This window comes from Bombus vancouverensis, chromosome 8 (assembly GCF_051014615.1).
Source record: "Bombus vancouverensis nearcticus chromosome 8, iyBomVanc1_principal, whole genome shotgun sequence".
Taxonomy (NCBI): Eukaryota; Metazoa; Arthropoda; class Insecta; order Hymenoptera; family Apidae; genus Bombus; species Bombus vancouverensis.
This window is the reverse complement of record NC_134918.1, coordinates 15,204,372-15,231,908: the sequence shown is the minus strand read 5'-3', so window position 1 is coordinate 15,231,908 and position 27,537 is coordinate 15,204,372. Positions and strand designations below refer to the sequence as shown.

Sequence of the window (27,537 nt, the reverse complement as noted above, 5' to 3'; positions counted from 1 at the left end):
GAGGTCACGGTAAGAAGGTTCGTCGGTATTCTCGAGAACGTTCAAGCATCGACTTCGTTAGCCTTTCTTGCGTCGCAAGACTCTCGCTTTTTCGTGTCCTCCAAGAGAATTTCTTGGAAACCGTCTCTCGTTCTGCTTGAGATTAATTATGCTCACGGTTCACTCGTTATTACGATCGGGGACACGATTTCTCTTTTGTCGGGGGGACGATTATCAACCGTGGCGTTGAACACTGTGATCAACCGAGTTTTTTCTCCATGGGCACCGCGTTTCCGATGTCGAGAGATAAATTCCGGTGCAGCACGTGGAATGTACCGACGCGACTCGACGAAAAGGAAAAAAAGGAAAAGGGCGAAACAGCAGGGAATCGCTTACCGATTTCGCCTAGCGCCGCTAATAATACTAATCGGTCGACCGTCTGCGCGAAGGTGGTCGTTTCCTCCGCGGACACCCCGTGTATATAGCGCGACTGCCTGAATAATTTCACCGGTAACCGTAATTACGGGGCCCCGTTCGCAGACACGGCACGGGCCCGCGTCCAACTCCGTCGTTCTGTAACGAAGCTTATTATTGCCAACGCAAACAACGTTATTATCGTCTTCCGGAATGGAACTTTCAAAAATTCTATTAATATTTATGCTCGCAGTAGATAGTTACGAGGCACGAAGAAAGTCGCCTCGCGTTTCACCAGTATCAATGTCGTTATACGCTGGAAGATTCCACGAAAGGTGCTCGAGTTTCATCTTAACGTTGCTCTCGTGAATCGCTTTATAATCGTAACATGATTGATAGCCAAAGAAGGATGATACGTAATTATCGGCCCCCTCGTTAATAATATCGAACCGTGATCCGCGCGCAAAGAAGCTTACATTGTTGGGTTATTAAAGATGCAGCGTTAAAGACGGTATAAACTCGCGAAGTTTGGCGGATCCATTAATTTTCGAAAGATTGCTACGGAGACGAGATAAATAATCGGCGAGGGGAAATGCAGAAGATACATCGGCGAGACGCGCGCCGGGTCTATCTATCCTCCGGGTAGTTGGAAAGGCTGAAAAGACTTTCTAGCCGATTCGATGCAATATCCGTCGCGTAGCCGGATCGGATGGCGACGCTTGGAATACGTTCGGAGGACTATCGCTCTCGGCGCGTGTACTTTAGAAAACACGGTAGCCTTCTTTTATTTCTGGCGAGGTGAGCGGGCGCGGACGATCGAGCACGTGTACACGGGAAATTGAAGGATGAAGATAAATGAGAGTTCTGCCGCGACGGACTATCAATATTGCGCGTATCGTGCATTCGGGGACACGTTGTCTACGTAGCGAGTCGGCCGAAGTATCGAATCCAGCGCCGAACGATCGACCGCGTCATTCTTATTTGCAACCGATACTTCCGGTCTGTTCTTTCTCCGCCGCGTCGTTTTCACCTCGTCCGTCGAGTCGACGTACTCCGCTTGGCGCGTATTTCGATCAAGATCGAAGATTAATTTTCTGGTGTCGAGAGCGAATTATTCCGGTCTCTTTGAATATAATTGGAAGAAAATGGCCGATGAATGACGCAGCTTCTAGACTCCCTCCGCTCTGGACAACCTTTCTCTTTAATTATATTTAATAATGGCAGCTGTGTTCAGTCGGGAAAAGTCGATCGCGCCCCTCCCCCCTCCCCTAGTATTCAGGCCAGTTTGACGCAAGTTTCGAAAAGCGATCGATCTCTTTGATCGATAAGCTCGACGACCGTGAACGAATCTTGGAAAATCTGCGGTGATTCGGTCGGTCGCGACCAGTAAATTCCGACAGTCTCTTTCGAGAGATAGTTCGAGGATGAGGGAAGGGATTGTGGGCTAAAGATCCAGACACGCTTTAACGAGCCGTGTACGAGGTAACGAGACTGAATGCAGGCTTCGCAACCCTTTCTTTCGTCGGTGCGGAGCAAAGGAAGATTGCGATTTCGTGTGCTTCGGGCGCCTTTTCAACATGTTAATTGTATATTTGAGGTAAGGTGATAAACAAGGCTGTGGCTCGGTAGCTCGCTGCCGTTGGAGTCTTCATTACAGCTGGTAATATATAACCGAGGCCCCTGAGGGGGCACTCTCGATGTTCTAGAAGAAGTTATGAACTCCGATATACCCGGTGACCCGGCAACGATTACTTGTCAAACGTTGCTCTCTCGACCGAGCTCGATCAGCGAAATTTGATTTCAGGTCAAAAGATTAGCCATCGAGGCAGCTCGAAAGCACCGATTACCGGAGGAATAATCGACGGCTAGGCATATTTCCCATAATGTCTTTTCCACTTTTCTTCCCTCTTGTTCTCGACTTGGTCTCGAGTCATTCGGACGTTAATTCGAATTTTAATTCGCGATATTAGAGCGACGAGCGCAATTGTCCCCCGCGGAGAAGGGAAGCTGGCAGGGCGCAATCTCGTCGAAAGCGGATTGCTGCGAGTTCGTCGAATCGTCTAATCGCGATCTCGCATCTGCCGGTGCCACTGCCTCGCAGCGTACTCTGGATAAGGGCTCGAGCAGCGAAGAGAAAAAAAGTGAAAAAGACGAGAGAAACCCGCGTGATCACGGTTGTATCGTGAAAGCGGCTCTCTCGCAACGTGCACACATACACGCGCAATCGATTGGCCTTCGGGTCCGGAGGTGCGAACCGGTTCCTCGAGCGCGACTCGATTTTCGACGTGGAATTCGGAGCCGAGCGAAGGAGACCGGCTTCCTGCAACCCTCTTCAGACGTTTCGGACCAGGGGTTCGCTCGGACCGCTTTTCTCGGGGCCGAGCGAAAGAACCGCAGAAAGAAGCAGAAGAGGAAGAAGAAGCAGCGGCGCTTTATCCGCGAAACAGAGGTAGACAGAGACGCGAAGACACGCCCCCTCGGTGTCAGATTTTATTTATCGCACCGTGGTTTTTTGTTTCACGGTAAATACTGCGGGCATTTAGGAGTAAGACGTTCCCCGATTTATGGTCTCCGGCCTGCCCCGAGTCCTTCTTCTTATTCCTTTGCTTCGTCGAGCGCCCTTGAATCGTTTTCTCCTCCCGACTCGAAGCGTAGCCCTTCTGGATCTTCCTGCCGTTTTCGGCCTTCCGCGTCGCGACTCCTCTTTTACCCTACGTTCATTCAGAGTCAGAGTAACGTTCATTTCTCGGCTCTTTCGTTTCAGATAAACATGGAAGCTGTCACGTCGACCGATTACGATTCGTCCAATCTCAGCAGAAATTTTAATCAGGTGGGCTTCAACACTTACAACTACTCGCAGTTCGAGGAGAAATATAAGCCGCGGCAAGTGTTCAAGTACGGCGACGAGTATCTGGAGTACGGTCGCAACTCGGTCAGACTGGGGCTGAACGAGAGGTTCGCGAGATTATCGTCGAGGCATCAGGACGGTGTCGGGAAAATCGATCAGAGGTACTTGCGGAGTCACTCGCAGCCCGAGAGACAGCATCATTCGACCCACGAGACACGATCCAAGTCGCAAGATTCGCGAGAATTAACTTTCTATCAGATCGATCCGCCCGTCAGAGCGGAGAACGTTCAACATCATTCGAAGGCTCATCGTTCCGCGGTGGAGAAGGGCCAGGGCAAAAAAGAACTGACCTTCTACGAGATCGATGGGCCCGCGACGCAAGAAAAGGCGAAAGACGGCAAGTTCGAGAGCTGCAAGGACAGAAGCGACAAACGGGACAAGTCGCACACCGTCCAGGAAAAAGCGATCCCTCCGAAGCACGCGAAGCAGGGCCATCAGGAACAGAAGACGAGCGCGCCGCCGAACTATCAGCTGAATAGATCGCAGTCTGACCTAACGGAATGTCAACTGCCAAATTATTACAGGCATCAGAACAATCCTTACATCGATCCACCCAAGTACAGACAATTCGACAGACCGCCCAAGTATCAGGAGACGCCGCCGAGGTCCGAACCGCCTCCGAAGTACTCGGAAGTGGCTAGACGTCAGGACGATTACAAACGCGTACAGGTGAGTCCGACTCTCGTATGTATAATTGCGTTCCTCTCATGTTGCCAAGAATCATTTTCCTGTTCCCTGGATTCCTACATTCCCAGTTTCCTGCGGGAATTAAGTTTTCACGAATTCAGAACAATTAGCGGTAACGCGTAATGTTGTCAATTGGACAGGAGGACAGGAGCAAACGACAAGGTGGAGGAGTAGGAGGAGGAGGAGGAGGAGGAGGAGGAGGAGGAATAGGAGGAGGGAGTATAGGTACCGGTACCGGTGGTGGCGTTGGCGGTGGCGGCAGCGGCGGTGGTGGTAACTCCAGCAGGGGAACCGGCGGCACTCATGGCGCCGAGACGCCCTCTAATCTGGCCAGTATCACGCCAACCGCGCGAGAAGCAACACGCGGTCCTTCGTCGCGGTCGCGACTCCCGTACAAGTCGTGCGACACGCGTTGCCCGAACAACAATAACAATAATAACTCGACCAAGGAGGAGACGTACGAGGATGGTACCGAGGACTGCGAAGTGATATCGTCGTCGAGGTGTCACGCGGACTCGTCCAAATCGTTCCACCATCATCAAAATCGGTCTTGCGGAATCGGTGTGGGAACCGGTGGTGGTTGTGGTACCGTTTCTGGTAATGTTTGCCACGGTGGTTCCGGTGTGCCGTGCGATTCGTCGACGTGCGACCGGTACAAGGGTGCCGTGGATTCTTTGCTGAAGGCCAGTGAGGCGGTGCAAGGACGTTTGTGCGATAGATCGATGTTGAAGATCGAGAAACCGTCGACGAAGGCGATTCTTCACGGTATCGAGGGCATCGGAAAGTGCGGGGATAGAATGAAATCGGCGCAAGAACTCGGTTACGGGAAGCACGAGACCGGCAAATCTAAGAGTCACGATGTCGGTCACGGGTTCAAGGTCGAGAACATTAAGTACTACGGCGAGTTAAAGGGTTACGATTTCAAATCGTACGGGACTATCGATAAGCCGACGGTTGTTTCTGCCCACGAGAAATCGCATTTGCACGGGCCGGAGAAGAACGGTCACGAGAAGTGTCACTCGAAAACGTCCTCCTCGTCCGCGATGCAGAGTTACGGCCTGTCCAAGGTCGCCGGTGAACGTCCAGCGGAGAAGAGCGTGTACGCCGATCACTATTATCACCGATCGTCGCACTCGAAGCCGCAAAGCGCGTATCAAGTGTACCAGGAGACCAAGTACTCGTACAACGTGAGCGGGGTACCAGGGACGCCGGCGCAGGCCAGCGCAGCCGCAGCTTTCTTCGCAAGGTCAGTTACTCAATCAACTATACTACTCGCGATCACGCGCGTCCACCTGTTTCCGCTAAAGATTTACGACTCTGCCGTTCATTCTTCTCTGGTCATTGTTCCTTCTGGCTATCTGTAATTGTCCGCTGTCTGACTACCGTTTGTTTACGCGACGCCTCCTTCGGCTGGACGTTCGTTCGGTCGGCGAACAGAACGTATCGTTCACCTTTGACGAAACGTATCGTCGTGCGACACGGAATATTCCCGTAAGCTATTCGTGCATTCGACCCTCTTGTATTTCGAAATCGTAGCTTTCTAACCTAACGCGTATTGTTTTTTATTTGTTTCGTTTTTTCTCACTAACCAGAGTGTAGCAGTTTTCTTTTTTTTTTTTGATTTTCGCGAGCGCCGTTCTTAATACGTTGGCACGGAAACAGACCATCCAGTTCTGAAAACAAAGCGAACTGGAGCCAATTAAACATCCAAGGGCTCGATTCTCTCTGTTCTCGTGTGCGTGACGCGAAGGTCTGAAAGGAAGAAGGAGTTGCGTTCTCGCGAACAATCGCGGATTCACAGGGTACAGGATCTCAAAGGTAGCGGTTGCGAGCTGCGCAGAGGGTTGCTGCAGATTTTCTCGAGATGCCTGGACCTTTGATCTCTGGGGCACGCGTCTTCGACGAACGATGTTGGAACGAAAAGCGTGCAGCTGGGAGCTCGCGTGAGAGCGTTCGGTCGAGCATAAATCGCATGTGGTTTACGCGGCGGGATAAACCTCTTCTCGGGGATACGGGTGTTTTCCCTTTAACCCTAGCCGCGACCTACCTGTCCGTAATAAACCTTACCTCTGGCTGGATGCTGCGAAGTCGAACGGCAGTCTTCGTGTATTTTGTATCCGTGTTCGCGGGTATCGAGAGCGCGCACGCAGTGCAAACTAACCGCGTCGACACGGTGCACGATCGCAGTTGTCCGCGAGCGCTATGTCGAGTTATTAGCTGAAGGTAATTACCAGCGGCGCGGTTAATAACGATCTATCGCGAAATCGAGGCTTTCTCAATCGCTGTCATTAATACACGATCCCGGGAAAAGGCGCGCGGTACTTCGTGGAAAGAAAAATTACGCTCTGGAATGTCCCACGACGTGCGTCGCGCGTTAACGAAAGGTAAGGCTTCGCGATTTCGAAGAATATTCCAGATCCGGGAGCAGAAGTAATCGCGAACGACCAGCGCCTGTCGCGATAAAAGTTTTCTGGAATGCGTTTTCCTCGAGCTAGTGCCGGCGATCGGTGACGATAAACGCCGTCGCGATTCTCGCTCGATCGGACTTTAAACGGCCGAACAGGCAATCGTATATCGTTAATGGATCGTGGCGTCGGCAATACAGTGGTCCTCGAACGTGATCGTGACCCGGCTGCGAGAACGATTCCGATGGACTCGTCTCACGAGAGAGTGGCGCCTCGCGTCCTTCCTCTTTCTTTCATTGTTTGCTATCCTTCGTTGTTCGTACCGGGATTCGTTGGAATCGGTGTTTACCGTCTCGTAGGAAGTGGCCGAGTGCGACGAGAATTGAAATTAATCGCGCTTCGGCCAGCCGTACGACGTATCTGCTGTTTCTTCGTACGACTACTGGTTTGAACGGTGAACGCGCGAGGGTCATTCCGTCTGCCGTTCTCGAACCAGCCAGTACCGGAGACAATCGCCAGCGAAACGACTTTGCGAATTTATTTTGAGCCCCGAACGCGAAACTTGTCTCGTTTCGAACGAGATTCGCCTTCCTTTTCCCTCGATATTCCCTCGTTCCCGTCCATGATCGGTCGCCACGTATACCGGTAGTCTGTGGCGAAGTATTTGGTCGTTGCGAATACAGCCGCCTCTCGAAGTCGCCGGAATACGAGTGTCGTCCCGTTACTTTCGAACTTCATGAATATTCGGCGCGGCTTCGTCGTCTCGCGTTCGGGGATCGAAAGGAACGAGTATAGCCACTCGTATTACGGCAGGCAACGAGCTTTTTTCTTCCAGGCTTCTTCTTCTTCCTCGTGTTATCTCCACGCGTCAATTTCCCGATGGGTTTGCCCGGGCACTGAAGTGAACTTGGAATTTCACAAGTTCACCGGAGCGGTTCTAGAAGAGATTCTAGCGAAGCTGACGCGACAGATAAAATTGACCAAGGGTGGGTGCAGGTCGCGTTCCCTTGTCCATGGGGGGTAAAGCACGGAGTGAGGGAAGGTGTGAAACAGAGAGAGGACGCGAGGCGAAGAAGGCGGTGGGCCAAGTCCGCCCGTATTGTTAACCGTCGTGATTTTATTGGCCCTTTATATTGCCTTCACGCTTCTCCCCTCCGTTTCTCGACTCGATGTTCGACTCTTCCTTCGGCCGCCGGGGGCTTCTCTTTATTTCCCTGTCCTTTATTTCAGCAACGTTTCGCCTCTCGAAACGTGCTCCGGTTGCCTCCGAACGATTTTTACGAGACGATCGCTTGCCGCCTCCCTGGAAATTGCAATGTCGAGCGTCGAGGAATAACCTCCTTCGCGACACTGTGTCGCGTGTTTTCGTCGAAATATCGGCAGAGAAAGAGCGTAGGGGCAGGAGGGAGAGGGAGCAAGAATGCGAATTAACTCGAAAGGAAACGATCGGACGAGGTTGATATTGAAATGCATCGATGTGTACTCACGGTTTAACTCCGCTGCGCTCGATGAACGCATAATACAACAGAGACCGGTGACTGTTCGATGAGAAGGGACGCGTTGAAAGAGAATCGACGAAACGAAGGGAAACATCCGGAGTTCTCTTGGTCGAATGACACACGCTCTCTTCTATACGTACGTGCTCGTATTTATGCCTGCGACGACGTTTGTCTGTGTTTCGTAGAACGGAGTCTAGTCTCGTGCGCGCGTCACCAGATCTTATCGTCGATAGGAGAGTGGTCCTTAATTGGACAGGTGACATTTCCTCTTCAGTTTTCTCGCGTAATTCTCTCGACTCTCTGTTCCTCGCCGAAAGGACTGTTTCTTCTCACGGCGATTGCTCCCGTCGCTGTTCCACTATTTTGGAGGCAAACGTATCGACGCGGTTGATACTCGATATGCGATTTATTCCGATTAAACGAAATTTTTCTTTTTTCCGGACGGAGAGAATAATCGCACGAAAACCAAGAGATCAATTTTCTCGCGCTTCGAGAAGCGGTATCTCGAGTTAACAAGTGTCGGTGAACTGGAAAAGAGGTGGATGGAAGATGCAGAAATGACCTCGAAGGCTGGGGCGCCGGTCCACACCGGCCGAATATATCCGGTAGGTCACCGTGGGTTTGAACTCTTCGTTCAACAGGTAGCGCTCTCGCAGTCCGGGTTTGCCAGCGACCCGTCCCTCTCCATTATATTCATATCATGTAAATGCGCCCTACCGCTCCGGCTGCCTCCTATTTTCCACCCTTGCACCAGACCAGACGCGAGCCTGTACCAAACAGACAGAGAGGTAACGAGTACGTTGACGAGACGAGAACGGTGTATAGAGAGAAACGGAGAGAAAACGAGAGACGAGAGACCGTGGAAGAAGAGAATCGGTCGGGATGACGAGGAGGTCGGGAAAAGAGATGGAAAGAGATGAGAGGTATATCGAGATGGGAGAAGGTAGAACTCTACTTTGCATTTATTCTAATGGGATAATACTCGGTGTCTTGGCACCCGGTCGTGGCACCTCGTTTAGTATAATAATTCCTGCAGAATACATCCGCTGCGCGATACCTCTGATTATCTTCGTCGAAGGGGGTTCATATTTTTCTTTTTTCTTCACGAGTCAAGCGTGTTGTTGTATAGGTGAATGCAGGCACGCTAGGCGCCCAGTGTCGTCGCGTGGGCGACACGTACGTAGGCCTGTCCATCTTTTCTTTTATAACGCCAGCCAGTGTTAACGCATCGACTATTAAGTTAAGCGACGTCCGTATGTCACTGTAATACCTACATGGGTCGGGCGGCTATAAAGAATCACCGAAATCACGCTAAAAGGTTCCCAGGAATTAATCTTCTATTTAAAACGACCGTTTCGTCTCGTGTCCACGCTTCGTTAACGATCGCGGCACGTTGGGTGGAATTCTTGGCTCGAAATCGCGGCTCGAGCCACTCGGCCAACGAGATGTTCGTCTTCTTAGACGTCGTCGTCGTAGACACGCGTTGATAAGCTAGCTCCGTGTTGTCGGTGTACAATTCGTTGCCGCGTTCACGTTGCCGCTTAATTTTCGGGTCCCGTTGGTTGCTGATCGGTGAAACGAAGGGGCCGGTTTCGCCCGGTCCCGATTGAGACCTCGATTTCGCCAATTAGAAGAGAAATGCGCGTATTACGTCGATTAACCGTGCGGAATCTTAACGAGTTTCACGAGCGATTATTAAAAGCCGATAGCTGTGGATGAGCGCGTGTACATCGAGCTGCAAAACGGAGCCAATCGACAGGGTATGGAGAAGAGAAAGAGATTCAGAAAGAGACCAGGTAGAGGGGCGAAGTTTGTAATTATCTTGCCGGACGTAGTTGCGGCTACGCGAGCCAATGCGAGCGAGCAATTATGTCACGCTTCGGTATCGATATTACTTTTCAATTTGATCCTGATGGAAGCACACCGCTCGTCTCTTCACCGTTCGCCACAACAACGTTCCCGTTTCGTTAGTTCTCGCTCGTTCTTCCTCTCCCCTTTCATCCTCAGTTTTTTACTCGGTTCTCGCGACGCTCCCGTTCATCATTCTCTCCGCTGTTCGTGACGCCAATTAACGGACGGCGACGTGCAACGCGAACACCTATGATTAGCTGGTTAAGTCGGCGCGATGCGGATATTGAAATCGCACGTTGGTGTAATTACGAAAAAGGAACGACCAGATCGGGTACTTGGTGAACTTGGCCTAAATTACCGCCACGCTAAGTGGCTTCTACTCCGTTTATTATTTATGGAATAATAACGGCAATACGGTCCATCGTATCTGCTCCTGCAACCAGCCACCGTTTACGTTGCTTCTCCCTCGTAATTCTAACACGGTGCAACGAACGCGTTACCGTCTGTCGTTTAATATTCCCGTATTACAATGATCCCTTTACGACGCTAATGATCTTTCACAAAATCTGTCTTTCGGTCGTGATACTTTTATCGTGTAGCAGAAAGTTGCAGAACGCGCTCGTTGTTATTCCTACGCTCTCATTTTGTATTCATTTAGTTCGATAAGCGACGATCGCACGATAAACTCGATTGAAATTGAAGTCTATTACCGCGACACCTGTCGTGCGTAATTTCTACGTTGAAAAAACTGTCTCGATAGTCGGCCATGTAAAACTGTAACGGCTGATAGGTAATAATTAACGAAGCACATCACGCGGCTATCTCAATTTTCGAACGGAATCAGAAATTACGATTGAAACGCAAGTTAAACGACTGGTGTATGGAGAAGCGGTGCATCGTACGTGACCGAGCGTTCTCCTACCTGTCGCGATAGCAGGGCTGGCGCGAGAGTCATTAGTTATCCAGCATTATAGCCCAGAAACGATTCGAATCAATTTGGAGGTTCGTAACCCCCGGTATACGTGGGTCTCGTGACTGCTCCATATATCACCGGACGTTGGCCAAACGATGCAGTCTGGGCACCAGGCCGAAAGAGAGAGATTGAAATTTTCTTTGAACGTCCAGATTTCCGTAAGGTTCGAGGGGAAAAACGATCCTGACGAGGGTGCAATTTCGCCGGGTCTGTTCGACGTGAAGGGTTCTTCGGTTCTTCCGCACGGGCCAAGTTAAATTGTTCTCTCTTTTTTTTTAATAAAGGTCTTGAAGGTTTACGGCGTTGATTGTTCGGCCTTCGTACGTCGGTCGTATCGAGGCAAATTGCACGGGAGACGGGTGAAAAGAAGCGGACGTCACCGCGATCGTGCGTCTCGACCGGGACAATGACGCGGTGAATTGTGCCGGGGAATTTGCATACATGTAAATTGAACGTACACGAGGCTCGCATCGACGCGCGCTGTAATTATCAATTATTTTCAGCCGTTGTATTCGCGATGTTAATTTAACCTGGCGACCTCTCACGGGCCTCCATGTAAATGACTTTCCAGTTTTTCGCGACTCGTTTATTCGATCGATTAACTCGTTTCTTGTTAAAAGAGAAATATTCTATCGTTGAACGAGAAAGGAAAAAGGTATGGCGCCATCGTGAATAGTCGCGGAGCGAGTCTCGTATCCCGTATTTTCTGGTCCTCTCGTCGCGAATCCGAAGTTACTATACAAATATTTTACGATTACGAAGCTTACCAAAGCTTACCAAAGCGATCATGCCGGAGGAACGGACAGAATTTAAACGACGGTCGACCATTTAGTCGCTCGAATCACGTGCGCCAAGAATTTTTCGCGGGACTTGCGCCTCGCGATTTTCTCATGGCCATTCCCTCTGTTTGATTATGACAAAGGCGACCCTGGTTGGCCAGAGAAGAGTTTGAAAATGTATTTTCCGGAACCGGCACCGAGACAATGGTGCCGCCACACGGATATTTAATTACGAGTATGTTCCGGCTAGCGAAAAAGAGATGAAGCGCCGGCTTTGTTTATGAATACGGGCCGAGCGCAGGGGACTTTATGAAAATACGTCCTACAATGGAACTAATAACGCGAAACGCAATATGCTTTGTAGATCGCGGCGAAACTAACAAGAAAATGGTAAACGGAGAACGTGGATCGAGTCGAAGCGATCGTCCCTAGAACGTCACGCTAAATTTTCAGGTAAATTTTGGTTTTCTTCGTTGGCCGGTAAAAATTTCTCACGCTGTATAGCACACCGGCTACGTGTACGCGTATGTAATATTCGTTTCGAAACATGAAAATATCCTCGTCGAGACCTTTCGTCCGATCGTTTTCTAGATTCAATTATAGATCCTCGACTACGCCTAAGAAAAAGGTCGGTCGCGTTGATAAATCAGTGCGGCGAGAACATTCGTGCCGTGATATAGTCGTAGCTTGTTTCACCTTCTCCCTTCCGGGGCAAAGTGTCACGATTTCGTGGATAATAACGCCAACTGGACCAGTTTCGTCATATTTCAGCCGCACTCGTTGCTCCGTACGTCGGAAATACGCGCGCCAAAAACTGCTTCACTCTCGGCGACAATTGTCAAACGAGTCCCCTCGAGAGTAGCAGAGATTTCTTTTACGAAGCAGCGGAACTCGATCGATTCGTTCGACTTTTCTCGCGTTTAATACGGTATCGCGGACGATTCGAAAAAACGAAGGATCTCGTAAGTAACGGACGACGATGAGACGACGCGTATACGCGAGGAATTGACGCGCCGTGAATCGCCACGACGATGTAACGAACAGCTCAATTAGACGCGCCGTAAAATGCAAATGTATGCGCGTGCCGACTTCTCGAACGTGCTAGGCAAGCTTTTCTTGCGCGAAACGTGCACGCGTGTTTCGCGTGATGATGCGATCGAGACCGACGCTGACCGCCCTCGAATTTGTTATTCGTTTCGCGGATACCACTCGCCAGCCTTTCTGTAAAGGGTTCTCATAAGCTCGGTGAAATTTTGAGATCTACACGCGTGCAAGACGACCCGCGATATTAGTATTTCGCTTCCGTCTCGAAGCTCCATGGAACGCGAAAAAAGGCGAACTTCAACGGGAATAATGTTCAAAGGATATTAAAATTTCACGGGTACTGGCTCCTTTGAAAATTCCCGCCGTATCGAATGCCCATCGTCGTACACACGTGCGCGTACTTGCTGTATATATATATTCGTATATACATATATACACACACGTACACACGCGTGTATACACGTTCGAAACAGCTACTTACTAGACACGGTAGAACATACGCGTTTGTGATTCAGCGCGTAGGTAGAAAAGTCGTTCGTCCGTAACCAAACGGATGTAATAACTTTAATTGTTAATTAACGCTGGCTTTGTGTCGGACACCGAGGAAGCCCTGCCCCCTCTGCTCGAATATTGCTTTACCGTGCTTTGTTCTTTGCCCGTGGAACTCTTTGCGATTCAAATGTCATTTCCTAAGTCTCGCGTCGCAGAGGTAATTAATACCCTTGAATTTAATAACACCAAGTCTGCGGGTACCTAGCTGGATGAAGATTTATGTTTTTAATTAGCGCCGGTCCGCTCTCTGTCGTTTAATTATGATCCCCCGCACGCGGACCTTTGAATTTCCCGCGTTTGAACTACGCTATTTGTGCCGACGAAATCCACTTTCCTCCCAGCGAGTGCGCGTCTCTCTCGTTCAGGCCTGATTAGGTTCATTCGCGATTGCAGCTGTCGATGCGTTTGTCTCTTGTAATTGGCTCGTTTAACAGGAATTTTTATCGCACGATCTTGTCCCGTTCATCAGCACAGAAAAATGTCTATCAATTGTAAATGCTTGCCGAGTCGTTTAGAGAGTCATTCGGCAGGGTTTATCATCCCGTTGTGATCTTAATCGGAGTTCCGTCTGTCATGAAATTAGACGATAAAAATCTGAAAGCCGAGCTAATTATCGAAAATTAAGAGCGAACCGAGTGAAATAGGAGATAATCAAGAATGATTGAAATTCCATTGGAACGATGGATCGTACCCGGTGTCAAGGTGAAAGCCGGCGAGTAGGATTTGTCAATCCAGCCGGTTGCATAGGAGGGTGGATCTCATAGAATTCGTGCAGCGTAACTTTTTACGTAACACGATGGTCGATTCATCATCCTGGCCACTCGATCAACGCCATGCGGATGTTGCTCTAAAAAGAATCTACCGAAGAAGAGGAAGAAGAAGAAGAAAAAGGAGGCGGATGATGAAGTCGTCCGACTAAAACACTTTTACAGTGTGTAGCGTCTGTTCGATTCTTTAAACTCCAAGCGAAAGTATCCTCTCCCGTTCGCTTTTCGTTAAACGCTTCGATACCAATTGAAAAGTCAAAAAAAAAAAAAAAAGAAAAAAAGGAAAAGACGAGAAAAAATACGTTTTACCGGCGGAACGATAATGTTTCACGCGGAGTCTCGTTAACGGTTAAAACGAGAAGGGGAAAGGCGTCTTTTTCCCGAGGTTTGTCCGTCAATCTTCGTCGCTGGGTGCGGCATTAGTACGCCAGTCAGGTAGGATCGGTTACGCGGAGATCTCTCCCGCCATGGTGTCACAAGATCGGACGAAGATAGAGAGAAAGCGATTGCCCGATGACCAGATGTATTAAGATCGAATTTAGGGACGGATCGGCGTCCTGATGGATCGTTTGTCGATTACGTGGTCTAATCCGACTACTATGACTACGGTAAACTAGGGTCACCGGGACATAATTTGTCATTCCGGTCTTGTTCGCGGTCCCTCGTCCCCGCCAGATCGAATCGACGTCGCCGCCAGAAATATTCTTGTTTTCCTTTCTGATCGCGGAGAAAAATGGTCTAGTAATTTTCCTCGTGGTTTTCATCGTTCTCCCCCTTCTAAGCGAGACTGGTAACGAGTCCTCGATCATCGTTAAACATTTTAAGGGACGCATAAAGCTCGGAGAAATGCGATAAAACGCACGAATGTAACGCGATATATCGAGCAGGTAGCGGAGTCTCTTGCGGTAGACGAAGGCTAAAACCGATACGGTTTACGAGGAGGCGCGATGTGACACGTTTGCGGGAAAATTTAGGGAAGATCGAGGCTCGTAACGTTAAGAATCGTACACGAGCATGGCCCATTAAGCGCGCGAATATTTCGTACGTGTGTCGGTCTCGCGACAACCTTCTTTCGGGCTGCGTATCTCGCGCATCGAGATGTCGGTCCACGATACGACCAGCAATATACGCGAACAACTTCGAACGATGCCTCTCCGACTGAATACGGGATACGACGCTGAAACGTGTGTCGACTCGGATCTCAATTCGGCTATAGCGGGTCACCTGGCACCATTTAAGGGCCTCGTTCCCTTCTATCGTTCGGAGTGCAGCTTTTTTTCGAAATTTTCTCCGTAATTTTATACGAGCAGAACGAGCTTATCGGTGGGCTATCTCGAACCAGATGCGATCGTCCGCGACCGTCGTGCACAGCTTTCCTTTAGCAAGTCTCCGTAGAATGGTAGCTCCAGGCAACCCTTGGCGCAGTTATAGTTGGATAACGTCTAATAGATGCGCCTTCGTATCTTTAGATGGAATTTTAAAGCCAGAGCGTATAAGATTAGATCGATGCATTGAGGTTTACGGGGTTCTTCGTCGTGGATCGAGGCTGGAAGCTAAGCCGCGGTGATCTACGAAACGGAGAAGAACACGTACTCTCGTTGTGTTTGTTCGTTACTGATACACGGCTAGAGAAACGAGAATGATTAATGGCCGTTAGGTACGGTGAAGGCAGTGTCGCGTGTAAGAAGATCAAGACATTGTTACAAAGTACGTTATCTCCAGGACTTCGTTCTGCAACAGTTTTTTCTCGACTTAATTTCCCAATGACTTGGAAGGTAAAATCTGCCGTAACTATCGGTGACTACTAGATTACTACTACTATTATTACTACTGCTGCTAATACTACTATTCGACGACTACTTGGTAACTGTTAGATAAATGCGTTGAAATCGTTCGAAGAAACTAAGCGCCAGGCTTTCACGACGCAGGAAAATCGATAGAATTACGCAAGTGTTAAGTAGACCGCACGCGATAGCCGATCATTCTTTCACAGGCTGGCGATCGAAGTGGACGCGTGTCCCATGGAGATAGCGCGGCGAACGTTTCCCGATCGGCATCGAGAATCGAGTATCCTGATGGCCGGGTATCGGCCCTCGAGCGCCGGTAGAGCCGACGATCCTTCAATTAGAAATCTCACGCGGTAGCGGCAACACGAGGCGGCGCGGCGTACATGCCGTTGCTGTTACTGCCATTATCGTTGCCGTTATGCACCGCTATTGCTGTTACTCTCGTCGTTATTTTGATAGTCAGCCAAGAACGGCTGTCTCTTTTTTTATCATCGAGTGCCCGCATCCGTTTCGCACAGGCAACCAGAAAAGTTGCTCCGTGCTCCAAGAATCTTCGTCTGGAGATTGAAATCGAGGTGTTCTCGCTTCGAGAAACGTGTTTGCTTGGAGATTGAAATTTTCTCGAGAGAAAAGGTAGCGGAAGGAGGATCGGGTAAGACGATGATAGAGTTTAATCTTTGAAAGCTTCTCGAGTCGAAATCGCAAACGAACTAGAGACGCTATATGGTTAGAAAATCCATCTCGCGAAATATCGCGACGGCAGAACCGGCGGCGAGCGATCTTTTCACGAGCATCGAAATCTGATACGCGTCGCGGGGACGTTAAACGATGGAAAAGCTATCCGGCGGAGCACGAGAGTTGGCCCGCTTCGATGTCGGCGAAGGAGAATAAATAACGCCCGAGGATTCGGAGCTACGCACATATTCAGCGGGAACGAGAAGGGCAAGGATAAATCCATTTTCTACCGCCACGGAATAAGATATAAGTGTTATGTCAGTCCCGACCCCTCGAACAGGCTTTCCGCCCAGTTCCGGCCGCATCTTTCGCTTCTTCGTCGAACCGTCCGCCCCCTGCCCCTCCTCCGTCGAAATCCTTGAAACGCTTGCTCGAGATTTCGAGGGTCAGAATTGGGCGCGCGAAAGGTTAGGAATATTTAAGAGCGTCGTTACGAGTCGCAATAGTCTGCCCTTTGCCCTTTTCGAAACATAGGGGAACTCGTGGCAAAGCTGTTCCCCGAATCGGACAAAATTTCGGATGCGTTGTTGCGCGCGACAAGGGGCGAAGAAAATTGCAAGGACAGATTATTTTTTCTTTTCTCCTCGAAAGAGCGGGAACTAAGAAAATCGCGTGTCTATCCGCGACGATGGTATGCATCGCAGAAATTATTATATTTGCAAATATGCAAGGAAACGAGAAGGAAAGGGTGCACGCAAACGCGCCGCTGGTGAACGTAACTGCGGGCGGAAAATAACGAGGGCCCGTTCCCCACGAGTCTGCGGGGAATATCCGCGCGTCAAGGATCGCGTCACGGTAGTCTGCCAACTGTTTACACTCGGAGGGTGAAGTAAGTGAATAAATTTAATGGGTGGCATCGTCGACCGACTATGCCGGGGATCCAGCGAAATAATAGATTATTTTCGCCTGTAACTCGAGGCGAGCTCTTCTCCACCTTTCGGTTTAGCCATTGAAACCACCCCGATATCACTGGTAACGGTTCATCGAAATTCAACCGACCGGCAACGAGCAATTAAATCGATTAGCTTTCTCGACACTTGGCGTGGTCAAGACTGGTTGCGGTTTGGGAAAGTGCAACGCGGTAAGCTGCCTGTTTACATCTAGGGGGTTGAAGCGTGTAAATAAAGTTAATGGTTCTAGCAGGTTGGTGGGTGGCGTCGGTAGAGAACGGGCAATTAATTACGAGGGAAAAAGAGAGGGGTCAGAGGGGGAGGATTAAAGGTGAACACACGAGGAGAGGCAGGGTGATGGTGAATTCGTTGTAGGTTCTGGAGCCGTTGCGGTGGCACGACGTTATCACGGTATCGTGCAATATTGTAATTATATTGCCGCACGTCACGACAGCGCAGCGTAGCGTAGCGACGAAAAAATGCCGTGGCCACGATTCGTCCTGGTGAATGACGGCTATGCTCGGCCGATTACTCCGTTTTCCAGGTCGAGCGTGATTTACCTGCTTCCTCTCCTAGGCGGCGGCGGCGGCGGCGGCAGCGGCAGCGACCTTACAGTCGAACGAATCGCAATCGTTGGAAACGCCTTCCACTGTTGCGTGAAATAACGAAACTGACCCGACCGTGCGCTCGTAATATCGTTTCTCGTTGCTCGCGATATCCGGACCCGATGTTGCTTATCACCGGTCAACGGCGTCCGCTAATGGGAAAGGGTTGCTGGTGAAAAAGGAGGGACGTTCTCGTGCACGGAAGTCGATCGACACGGACAGCAACGTGAGCCGTTCTGGCTTCCGTTCCCGTAGACATTGTCGCCTGATACAAAGAGCAGCAGTTTACCAGCTAGAACGCTTGGAAGATGAAAGCCTCTTTTCGAGGGATTCGCGGGAACGGAATCGCTATCGTAAATTCTGTGATCGACGCGGAAGTTTGGAACAACGGCTCTGCGGTGAATCTCTCTTCAGGTAGAATATTCCCAGTTCGATTAAACTCCAACTACTTACGTCTAGAATTGAAAATTATGTAGGCCCTTGTTCAACTGGTCTTCCATCTGACTCTGTCAGTTACCGTTAAACACACCGATCAATCCGTCGAATCCGAGCCGCGATCTCGTTTTGGTCGTAATACCTAACCTCCACGTACGTATAAATTTTCGATAATATCACTCGCCAAAGCGTACGGTAGAAGACGTCTAGCACGCGCAATCGAGAACGCACAATTCTGCGTCTAGTTACGTGCGTGGTAATTATCGTGGAAGGCAGTGGAAGGGGTAGATGCAGGCATCGCCTTATTTGCATTCTGGCGTCTCGAGGCACGTGGAATTCGCGATCTTACCATACAAACTGCGCACACATTTCATATATTCTGCGTTCCACACTGAATCGCTGCCGCCTGTACGAGATTTCGCTAGTTGTCGACGCTCAGGCCAACCTCGGCGACGTTAATTACACTGCCAGGTTGCTCCACCGGAGTTGCACGAGTTATCCTCACGTCGATACGGAATTACGAATCCCAGCACCGTTTCTTCTGCCAGCTTGCCTCGTTTTTCGTCGTGACACTTTGCCAAGTAGCTCGTTCGTCATTATCGATTGCATTCGATCGAGTTGCTTCGTTTTGGTCGTACGCGGATTGTGACTCGACCAGTGCCATAATTTCTCTGCCGTTCAGGCGTGTTCCTTCGCGTACCGAACATAGAACGTAATGGAAGTCGTGTTTTCGAGAACGTGACATCGCTGCCTTCCAATAATTACAAAACCTCGCAATCCCCGATGCAGACCAATCAGCTTGCTCTCAAAGTTGAGTAATAGCTGCATCGAGCACGGGATAGTCCTAACTTTCCTAACAACTTTCGTTGATGAAGTGTTAATTACTCGATGTCAGAGTATTCCGTGTCACGCAACTCGTGTCCCATCAGCGTCCGTGCGTTTCGCACTGTCGTCGTTGTTGTTTACAGATTCCTCCGGATACTTCGTATCGTCACTCGAAGCCATTTCGGTATTAGGATTGACAGAAAGGAACGACCTAAATAGCTGAATTCATACAGAGGGAACGAAAGCGCATCTAGAGCACCGCAGATCACTCGTGTCGTTACATTTTCCTCCCGATGAGTTTTTAAACTCCCCTTCAACTCGTGTCGTCCGTGTTTGCCAGCGCGCACGATGGCCATTTCGATATTAGAATCAGCCTGAAAGTAGCTACGAACGGATACCTCGGTCGACAGGATACGCATTTACTCGCTGAACAAAAGGTCGCGTGTTTTTAAACCGGTCAGCCATTCGTTTCGATCATGTACATTTAACCTCGATTCTATAATCGTGAAACCCCGAGGAAACGGGGGCGATCCATGAATTCACGACAACGTCACGCAGAGCGATTCGAGGCGAGGATCGAGCTGCGTTTTCGGGGGCGAACGTTTCACGCGTAGACCGCGATCAGTCGTGGTTGTTTATCTGAGATGGAGATTCGACCGGTGCCTCGAGTTGACAGTGTTATGGATCACCGGGGTGCGTGCGTCCGTGCGTGGCTGCGTGCGTGGCTGCGTGCGTGCACTACACGTGCGTGCTCGACTCGCCGTTTGCCCGGAACGTCCGTCAACTCCCTTCGTTCTTCGTCGAGCGAGATCCCTTTCCGCAGCACAGAGTGCCGCCACTAGGTCAAACGGAACGATCACGCTCGATATATCTCGTTACGTGAAACACGAACGGATCGCTGTGTGGTGAAACCGAAAATTAGTTCTTTGTCTCCATTCGGACACACCCGGCTCCTTCTGGTATCGATTCTTCCGCTCCGCAACGAATCGACCGCTGTAAACTTTATGGTTGTTCGTTCGTTCTTCGGTGTCCCCTCGTTGTTCCAGGAAATCGTTTTCTGAAATGGTCTGCGAGTGGCTGTCGAAGCTCTATCGATAGCTTCGGCGTGACATAATCGGGTAATACACGGTATGGATTTATTACAAGATCGTTCTTTTACATCGACAAAAAAAAAAAAAAAAAAAAAAAGAAAAGAGAAAAACGTTAAAGATCTCTTTCATTTAACGTCGTTCTACCTCTGTTACTTTTAAAGCACGTTATCAACGTCCGCGATTATTAATAACACGGTGGTAACTCGATCTTGCATTTTCGTGTTGCAACTTCCTGTTGCAGCATTATCGATGCCCGTAGCGTGCTCGCCTGTATTTGTCATCGGCATCGACCAAACGCGAACGCTGCTGGTGGTAGCGAAGGGTCAAAGTGTCGATTAATGACAGCGAGTGTTGTCCTCGCAGCTTCCTGGTTCGCGACGGGTGCGGAACTCTGGTCGACGCCGTTTCCACCGCAGTGTGTCACCGTCTCACGGTACACGCATGCATGCACTTGAACGAGCAGGCGCCGCTCCATTTACAAACGCGCGGTCATTCAGCATTGTTAGATTGCTCGCTAACACGACATTAATACATCGGGCAAGAGTTATGAGGCCGCGACATGGCAGAGGTAAGGGAAGGAAGGTCGGGACTTTGAAAAATCGTCTCATGCGCTAAAAGCATCAGAGATTAAAAGTAAATCCGGTCGCCGCCACCCTCTCGATACACCACCCTCTTCCACTCACTCCCTTTCTTCGTCGCTCACCCTCTCTTCTACTCGTTCTTTCTTTCGCTTTGGGGCGCTGCGTGCTCGAAACTCGCTACGTACACCGCCGCGTTTCTCCCCCATGGCTGCGAGGGGTCGTGGCGATTTTTTGTTGATAATTAAACGACGATAAATTACGCCCGCTAATCTCGTTCCATCGAATTCCAAAGCGAGAATTTTTCACCAAATATTTCGAAGTAATCGCACGCTCTCCAGGCTCGTTCTCCCGGGGTTGTTCCTTCGCGTGTTGGTAAATTCTCGCGGAAGAAGAGAGCGAGGAAAAATAGCGAGAAAAATTACACACCCCGAAATAGCAACTAGAACCGAGATCTCAGCCAGCTTTCTAGCGATTAAAAATTGGTTAGGGGTGTAGGTTATCGAGCAAAAATTCTGAAAAATGAGAGTTCAAGATGCATCCCTTTCGTCGAGGCATACTTTAAAAGTTGGTCAGTCATAGACGTCCGAAGCTGTTTCTCTTTCGTTCTGCCAGTTAGTCCGTGGTATCGTAATATCCTTCTAAACAGATCGAAAGCTTTCACGATCTCTGCTCCAGTGACACCGTTTGCACGGCGATTCGACCCAGTGTCAAAGGCTGGAAAGAAACGGTCCAGTTTTGCGGCTCTTTGAAAAATGAGACGGTCGCGCGCGTTTTATTTATTTGCATGGAGCCTGCGTTGCCGCATGGACTCAGCACTTTCCAATCTTTTTGCGCATGGCCGTTCGAAGGTTTTTGACGGACCGGCCGGAGAGTCGTTCGGAATTTAATTACGGTACCGCGACTGGCTTTTCGGGTGAGTGACCGGGCCGAATTTACCAGCGTAGCGGTGTGGTTAAGCCGAAATTGCCATCGTACGCGGCTGCACGAGCCGGGTGCATGAGCCGATAATTGAAATGCATTTTTCCGCCGACTGGAAAGCGCCGTGAACCGGTGTATTTAACCCGCGACCTTTTTCCCCTCCATGGAGAACGAGTTTTTCATCCCAATTTGCCCGGCTAAAAGCGATCGAACCCCGAATTAGAGCGCCATTTCCGATCGACACCGTTATTCGCACTCGATAGCTCTCGTTTCCTTCTTTTTCTTCCCTACCAGGGCATATGCTTATGAACGTCGGTGGATAGGCGAGGTAGTTTTTATCGGGACACCCGGTGTGTACATCGATTGCGCGACTACAGTTTCCTACGGTTATCGTCCGCGCTGGACCCATACGGTTTTCTACGCCGGCGGCGAAGGTGGCGTTAGCGTTCCATTTCGCCGGGAGAAAGGATATTTCAATTAAAAATCCATTTTTTTTGTTCTCTCCATACGCTAATGGGGCGCCGGTTTCATTAAAAGCTCGTCTTTTTGCCCGTTTCGAGTGCCGTGCGATTATTGTGTGCATTCTAGTCATTAAGTCGCGCGTTAAATCCGGCGTTTCGAAGGTTCGTGTTTTTAATTTTAATATTTGCACGGGCTTCTGAATTTTCACGGTTACGGAATTCATCTGGGAAAATTACGGGTTCGCGGTTATTTCCACGGAAAACAAACGGACAGCGAACGATAGGAAACAAGAGGCACTTGTCAGAGTCGAACTGATCCCAGATGACGTTTCTACAGGAATCCGATTAATCCAAAGCCCATGATAATTGCAACAGCCGCGCTGTCAGATATCCCGGTAAAGCGAAATCTGTTCGATGAGCCATTAAGAGGCGAGTCGAGCATCGATTCCACAGGAAGATACTGTTCTTCCTTCCAATTCCGACGTTTCCGTAATTGCCAGCTTCTGTCGGAGGATCTTAACCCATGGAGAGGAAGAGACTGCGGGAGGGCGAAGAGGTACGAGCCACGGATGAAAGATCGAGAGATGAGCCGCGTGCGAGAGGCAAAAAGAAGGAGGAAGGGAATCGGAGACGGACTAATCCCCTAAGATAATCCGGCGCGAAAACAAATTAAAGATGATAATACTCGGATAATGGGTTTTTGAGCATCGGCCTGTTTCTGACTTCTCATCGAACAGGCAATTTCGGTTTTCGTGGCTACGATTTGGCGGCTTCGCGCCACCCACGGAACAAGGCAGCACGGAAAAACGTAGGAAACGAACGCGGAGGGAAATACAGTGGGAAACGAAATCACCGAGGGACGATAAAGAGCGACGGCCACACCCTGCCGCCGGAGACAAATATTATTGGGACGAGATTAATCGTTCGAGACGAATCCACGCGGTGGAAGATTCTTCGTGCACGAGACATCGCATCGGCTCGTATTTGCTCTCCCCTATTCCTGCTAATACGAATTTCGAGGATATTGGTCGGAGGATAGAGGTTTCCAGTGTTCGAGGGTAGGTACGACGCGTCGAACACCTATCGTGCGTGTGCCCCCTTTGCAATTTCGTGCGATAGCCGCCGGTGTCTGAGAGCAGTAACTCCATCCCTTCTCGAGTTGGCGCGAATCGGAGACAATCGAAGCAGCATCGACCAGGGTATTACCCACGGTAATATATGCGAAACACGGCTTAAACTCGCTTATATACGCGGCAGAATAGGCGAGGAACGAGAATGCACGGGCCACGGGGTCGCTTTATTTCGACTCTTTGGCTCGCCGATTTTGCGAAACACGAAGCATTCTCAAAGGGTGCATCGAGAATGTGGTCAAGGGGTTGAGCGATCGAGTCGAGATTCCCTCGTAGCCTAGCGCCTATTCAGACAGCTCGAGGAACACGGTGAACGGCACCGCCGGTTCTTGCCAAAAATATTCCAACTATTCCAGCCCATTAATAGGCAAGGACACTGATACCGGACGCGTCCTTCGTCTTACACCCAGTAGAAGTTGGCGGACGATCACCGAGTCTCGTTTGACTGGGAAAATTCGTGTTTTAGAACTAGATCCGGAGCCTAGATCTTCGTGACTCGTCGCTGTTCGATCTTTCTGTAACGTTGGAAATGGCGATTAGATTTCTCGAATTCTTCGTAATTCGTCCCAATTAACGCTCTCGCTTGTTCGGAACAATGTAACAAACACGGTAGACTATGAATTACGCAAGTTACATGGGAATTACTCAGTTACATCCCGCGGCCGGTCTACGCGTGCCGACTGGTTAACGAGCAAAAATTCAAACAATACACGGAAACAGACAATAGCCGCGTTTCCATTCTCGACCGAGGAGGTAGCGTTACACCACGTCGAATAATTAACGATCAATGGCACAGACGAGCGGCAACATTTTCCACAATTAAGACGAGAAATACCGCGATGTTGGCGAGTACAATGAAGTGGCGACGAGACGGGCCGGGGCGCGAGAACAAAATTCCGCGGTGCGACTCAACGCATTGACGCGTCGACGTGTGACGCGTTAAAATGATCATCCCCCGAAGCGGCCTGTGCGCGCATCCACGCGTCACGCGAAAAAATATTTTACCCGTTCCTGTCGAGATGTCCACGACGCAAGATGTACGAGAGTTGCGAAGCGCGGGCAGTAGTTGTCGACGGATAGAAAAAACGAGAAAAAGGAAGGATACGGGCCGAGCCGGGTAACGTTTTGATATTCATTATCGGTGGCAGGTTGTCAGCGAACGAAACATAATTACGGCGGCGGTTGATCCGCGAGTCTGGTCGCCTCTCTGACGGCTTCCTCCGCGCGTATCCTGTCCAACCGGTATCTCCCTCTCTTTGCCAGCCAGCAAATTATATTCATATTTGGGGGATTACGTCGACGATCCCTCTGGATCAAGAGAACCTTAAAGGGCCGACGCTCGCCGTGCTAATTATTTCCCGGCAGTCTCCCGCTCAGATTCAATTTCGCCTCGGCGGACACGGCCCAAACGATGGAAATTACTCCGTTCCCTGCATCGTCTTCGAATCTCTCACTAATTACGCTACTTGCTCAGTCTTTGGACCAGCTTCGGTTCGTCTTTTGGTGATCGGACGTCAAACCGAAGATCTCAACGATTGGCCATACGAGATTTTCTTATTGCCACGCGACGCTTCGATCAAACGAATTTGGTTCTAAAATAACGAAGAGCACGTTGCAATCCGTCTACGTCAAGCGCACTTCGCTTGAAGTTTTACCTGTAACTTTGGGAATCTCGCGAGCCACACTTAGAACAGGACGATAATCTGTCTTGTGGATCTATCGACATCCACCGTGGGAACGTTTCCCATGCCCTTCTTCGCGGATTCAGATACCGCAACTCGCAGGACTACAGCTTCGCTCTAATGCCAACTCGAAAGTAGGCTAAGCCGAATTCTCGAGAACTTCTGAAACAATGCGGCGGCAGAGGATTTAACGACGAACGCAAGGAATGGCTCTAGCTGGTGGAAAAGTTGCTGCTTTTCATCGGTATTTCGCGATCACTTGCTCGGTGAAATAAGTCGTTGAAACACCCCATCCACTTGAATTCTCTATTCTCTCGCGCCGTCTGCTTTCGAGATTTAGTGTACGCAGTTGTGGCGTTATACGATTCCGTGAGTGTGTAGGGTAGATCGAACGACTCTGGCAAGAAGGGGACCGTTTTGGAGATTTAAACGAGAGGTCTGTTCCTTTTGAAATGGAAGCATATATTCGTTTTACGATACCGTATAATGTAATCGTTACAGCTTCTCGTGATGGGACTTGAAAAACAGTGGGTACTCGACAGTCACGGTACTAGAACACAAAATGTCATCTATTTTATCCAGTATACGTTGCAGTATTCAGTAGAAACGTGACATCGGTGCGTCTAGGCCGCTGTTCAAATATAAACACGTTATCGACATGAATTTCGAGCGAGCAGAGAGTAGGTACAGGTGTTGCAGTTCGCAATATCGCATGGAAATGGACCGATCGCGAGGTTGCATCGTTTCAAGATGTCGCCCGATTCTCTCGTTTGCCGCGGATCATTTACTATTCGCGTGTCGCGGCACACAGTAGGAAACGTATCTAATAACCGCATTTATATTCGCGTCGCGTACAGATCGACCCCTCGAGAAGTTTGAGTTCGGCTCATCGGGAAACCGGCTCGTCGTTGCCTTCGTCCTGCGTCCTACGAGGATTATGAGTCGCGTGTATGAAAAACACTGGCGTCGTCGGTGTATCGGAACAATATGTAAAACGAGAGCGAGATAGCAACGGGAACAACATCGGGACATAGGGAAAATTTATCGCCAGAGTTTTCGCGAGATTTAGTTTGTCGGATGGCGTGTACGAAATACAATGGGAGTTCTTCGCTTCTGAAGGAATTTCCGGGTTACCATGAACACGCGATCGTTTCTTTTTACAGATCAACTTCGACGCTCCCTATGGCCGATCGTGACGAGTGTAGAAATTGCCGTAGCGGCTGAAATATTTTTCGGTCAGCGTCGAATCCCAATGCCAGACTTCTTGCGGAGTCTTTTGCTTTAGAATTTCGAGGGGCTTGCAAAACAGAGACGCGTTGCATCGACGCGGAAAATTAATGGCACAATTTTCTTCTACGTTTCGGGGATAAACCGACGATTCCGTCGGTGCACAGATATTTATGGCTTTTATATTCTAGGTCGCTTTTTGTCTCGTCCGTTTGCGTCCTTTCACGCAAGAACAGGCACATACTTGGCATGTACTTTCAGCTTTTCCTTCTAAAGTTTTTGCCTCGTCCTGTCAAACGTCGTTCGTTCAGCCCTTCCACGGTTAACATGGGGGGGAGAAGGGCGAGTCACGAACGCTGGAATTTACATTTCGCAGGTTCGAACCTCTCGAACGCGTTGAACGCGAAATCGCGAGTCAACGAGACGAGACGTTGAGCACCGAAAACAATTTCGTGACGAGTCGAATTTACATTCGTCCTGCGAGTCGACGATATTCAACTGTACGAAAAGCCTAATTAGTCGTATCTTTGAGCGAGAACGAAATTCCCAACCATCTTCACCTCGTTTGCTTCTCCTGCAAGGTATAATAGATTCTAGCCGAATTGCGATATCCTTCGTGGAGGTTTATCCTGCAATCTCGCGTAACGTATAATTATCCTTTAAACAGACAACCTGCTCTCCAAGAGGGCAGAAGGAAAAGAGTAACAAGGGAGCGTAAAAATGGCAGGTTACACGCAGCTCGTTATCCCAATACCGAAGAAACTTCCAGCGGTCGCGAATGATCGTTTCACAGGCCTCGCTAGCAGGGGCGTCTTTAAATTACGTACGCCGGAGATGAGGAGGTACGCGTGCCTACCCGATAGAAGAGTAGACGAAACGAGATGGTACAGAAAGAGCAAGAGAGAGGAAAGGGATCGACAACGGGCTCGTTTGAGCGTGCTAAACCGTCGAGGTTAAACCGCAGTCAGTCGTCACGGACGTGGCTCGTAGGATCGAGACAGGGGTGGATTCCGATAGACAATGGGGGTGGTATCGTGGAATCGCGTCCTGGCACGCATTGTGCGCATCCCCTAACGATGCCCGATTACTATCCCCCGTTGGTTTGTTTCGTGGGGTCGCGTTCGAACGGCATCCTCCTGCGATCTCTCGAGTTAAGCGACGATCCTTGTTCCGTTTCGACGATGGGCTCGTCTATGCGGCTCCGAGCAAATCGTTTCGAAAACGCGCACGTCCGAAACGATAAAACGAAATTTATTCTTTATGCGACCGTGTCGATAAAAGTCATCGAGGTTTCTTCTTCTCGGTGTACTCG

General features: G+C 49.7%; 2 protein-coding genes across 3 annotated transcripts in view; one reads left to right on the top strand and one right to left on the bottom strand.

Annotated features, from left to right (window-relative positions):
- Window positions 1-18,505, bottom strand: part of LOC117158751 (EF-hand calcium-binding domain-containing protein 11) — a 122,403-nt gene extending 103,898 nt beyond the window's left edge. The window contains exon 1 of the mRNA XM_033338020.2: window positions 18,329-18,505. The gene's annotated coding sequence lies outside the window, so the exon portion shown is untranslated. The remainder of the gene's footprint in view (window positions 1-18,328) is intronic.
- The window catches only part of LOC117153750 (uncharacterized), a 257,976-nt gene that overhangs the window by 86,854 nt on the left and 143,585 nt on the right, over window positions 1-27,537 (top strand). For both annotated transcript variants that reach the window (XR_004463667.2, XM_033328099.2), the window contains exons 4-5: window positions 3,158-3,970; window positions 4,129-5,234. Coding sequence is in view for 1 of the 2 variants with exons in the window: in XM_033328099.2 (XP_033183990.2) it covers window positions 3,158-3,970; window positions 4,129-5,234 (1,919 nt within the window). In the remaining variant the exon portion in view is untranslated. The remainder of the gene's footprint in view (window positions 1-3,157; window positions 3,971-4,128; window positions 5,235-27,537) is intronic.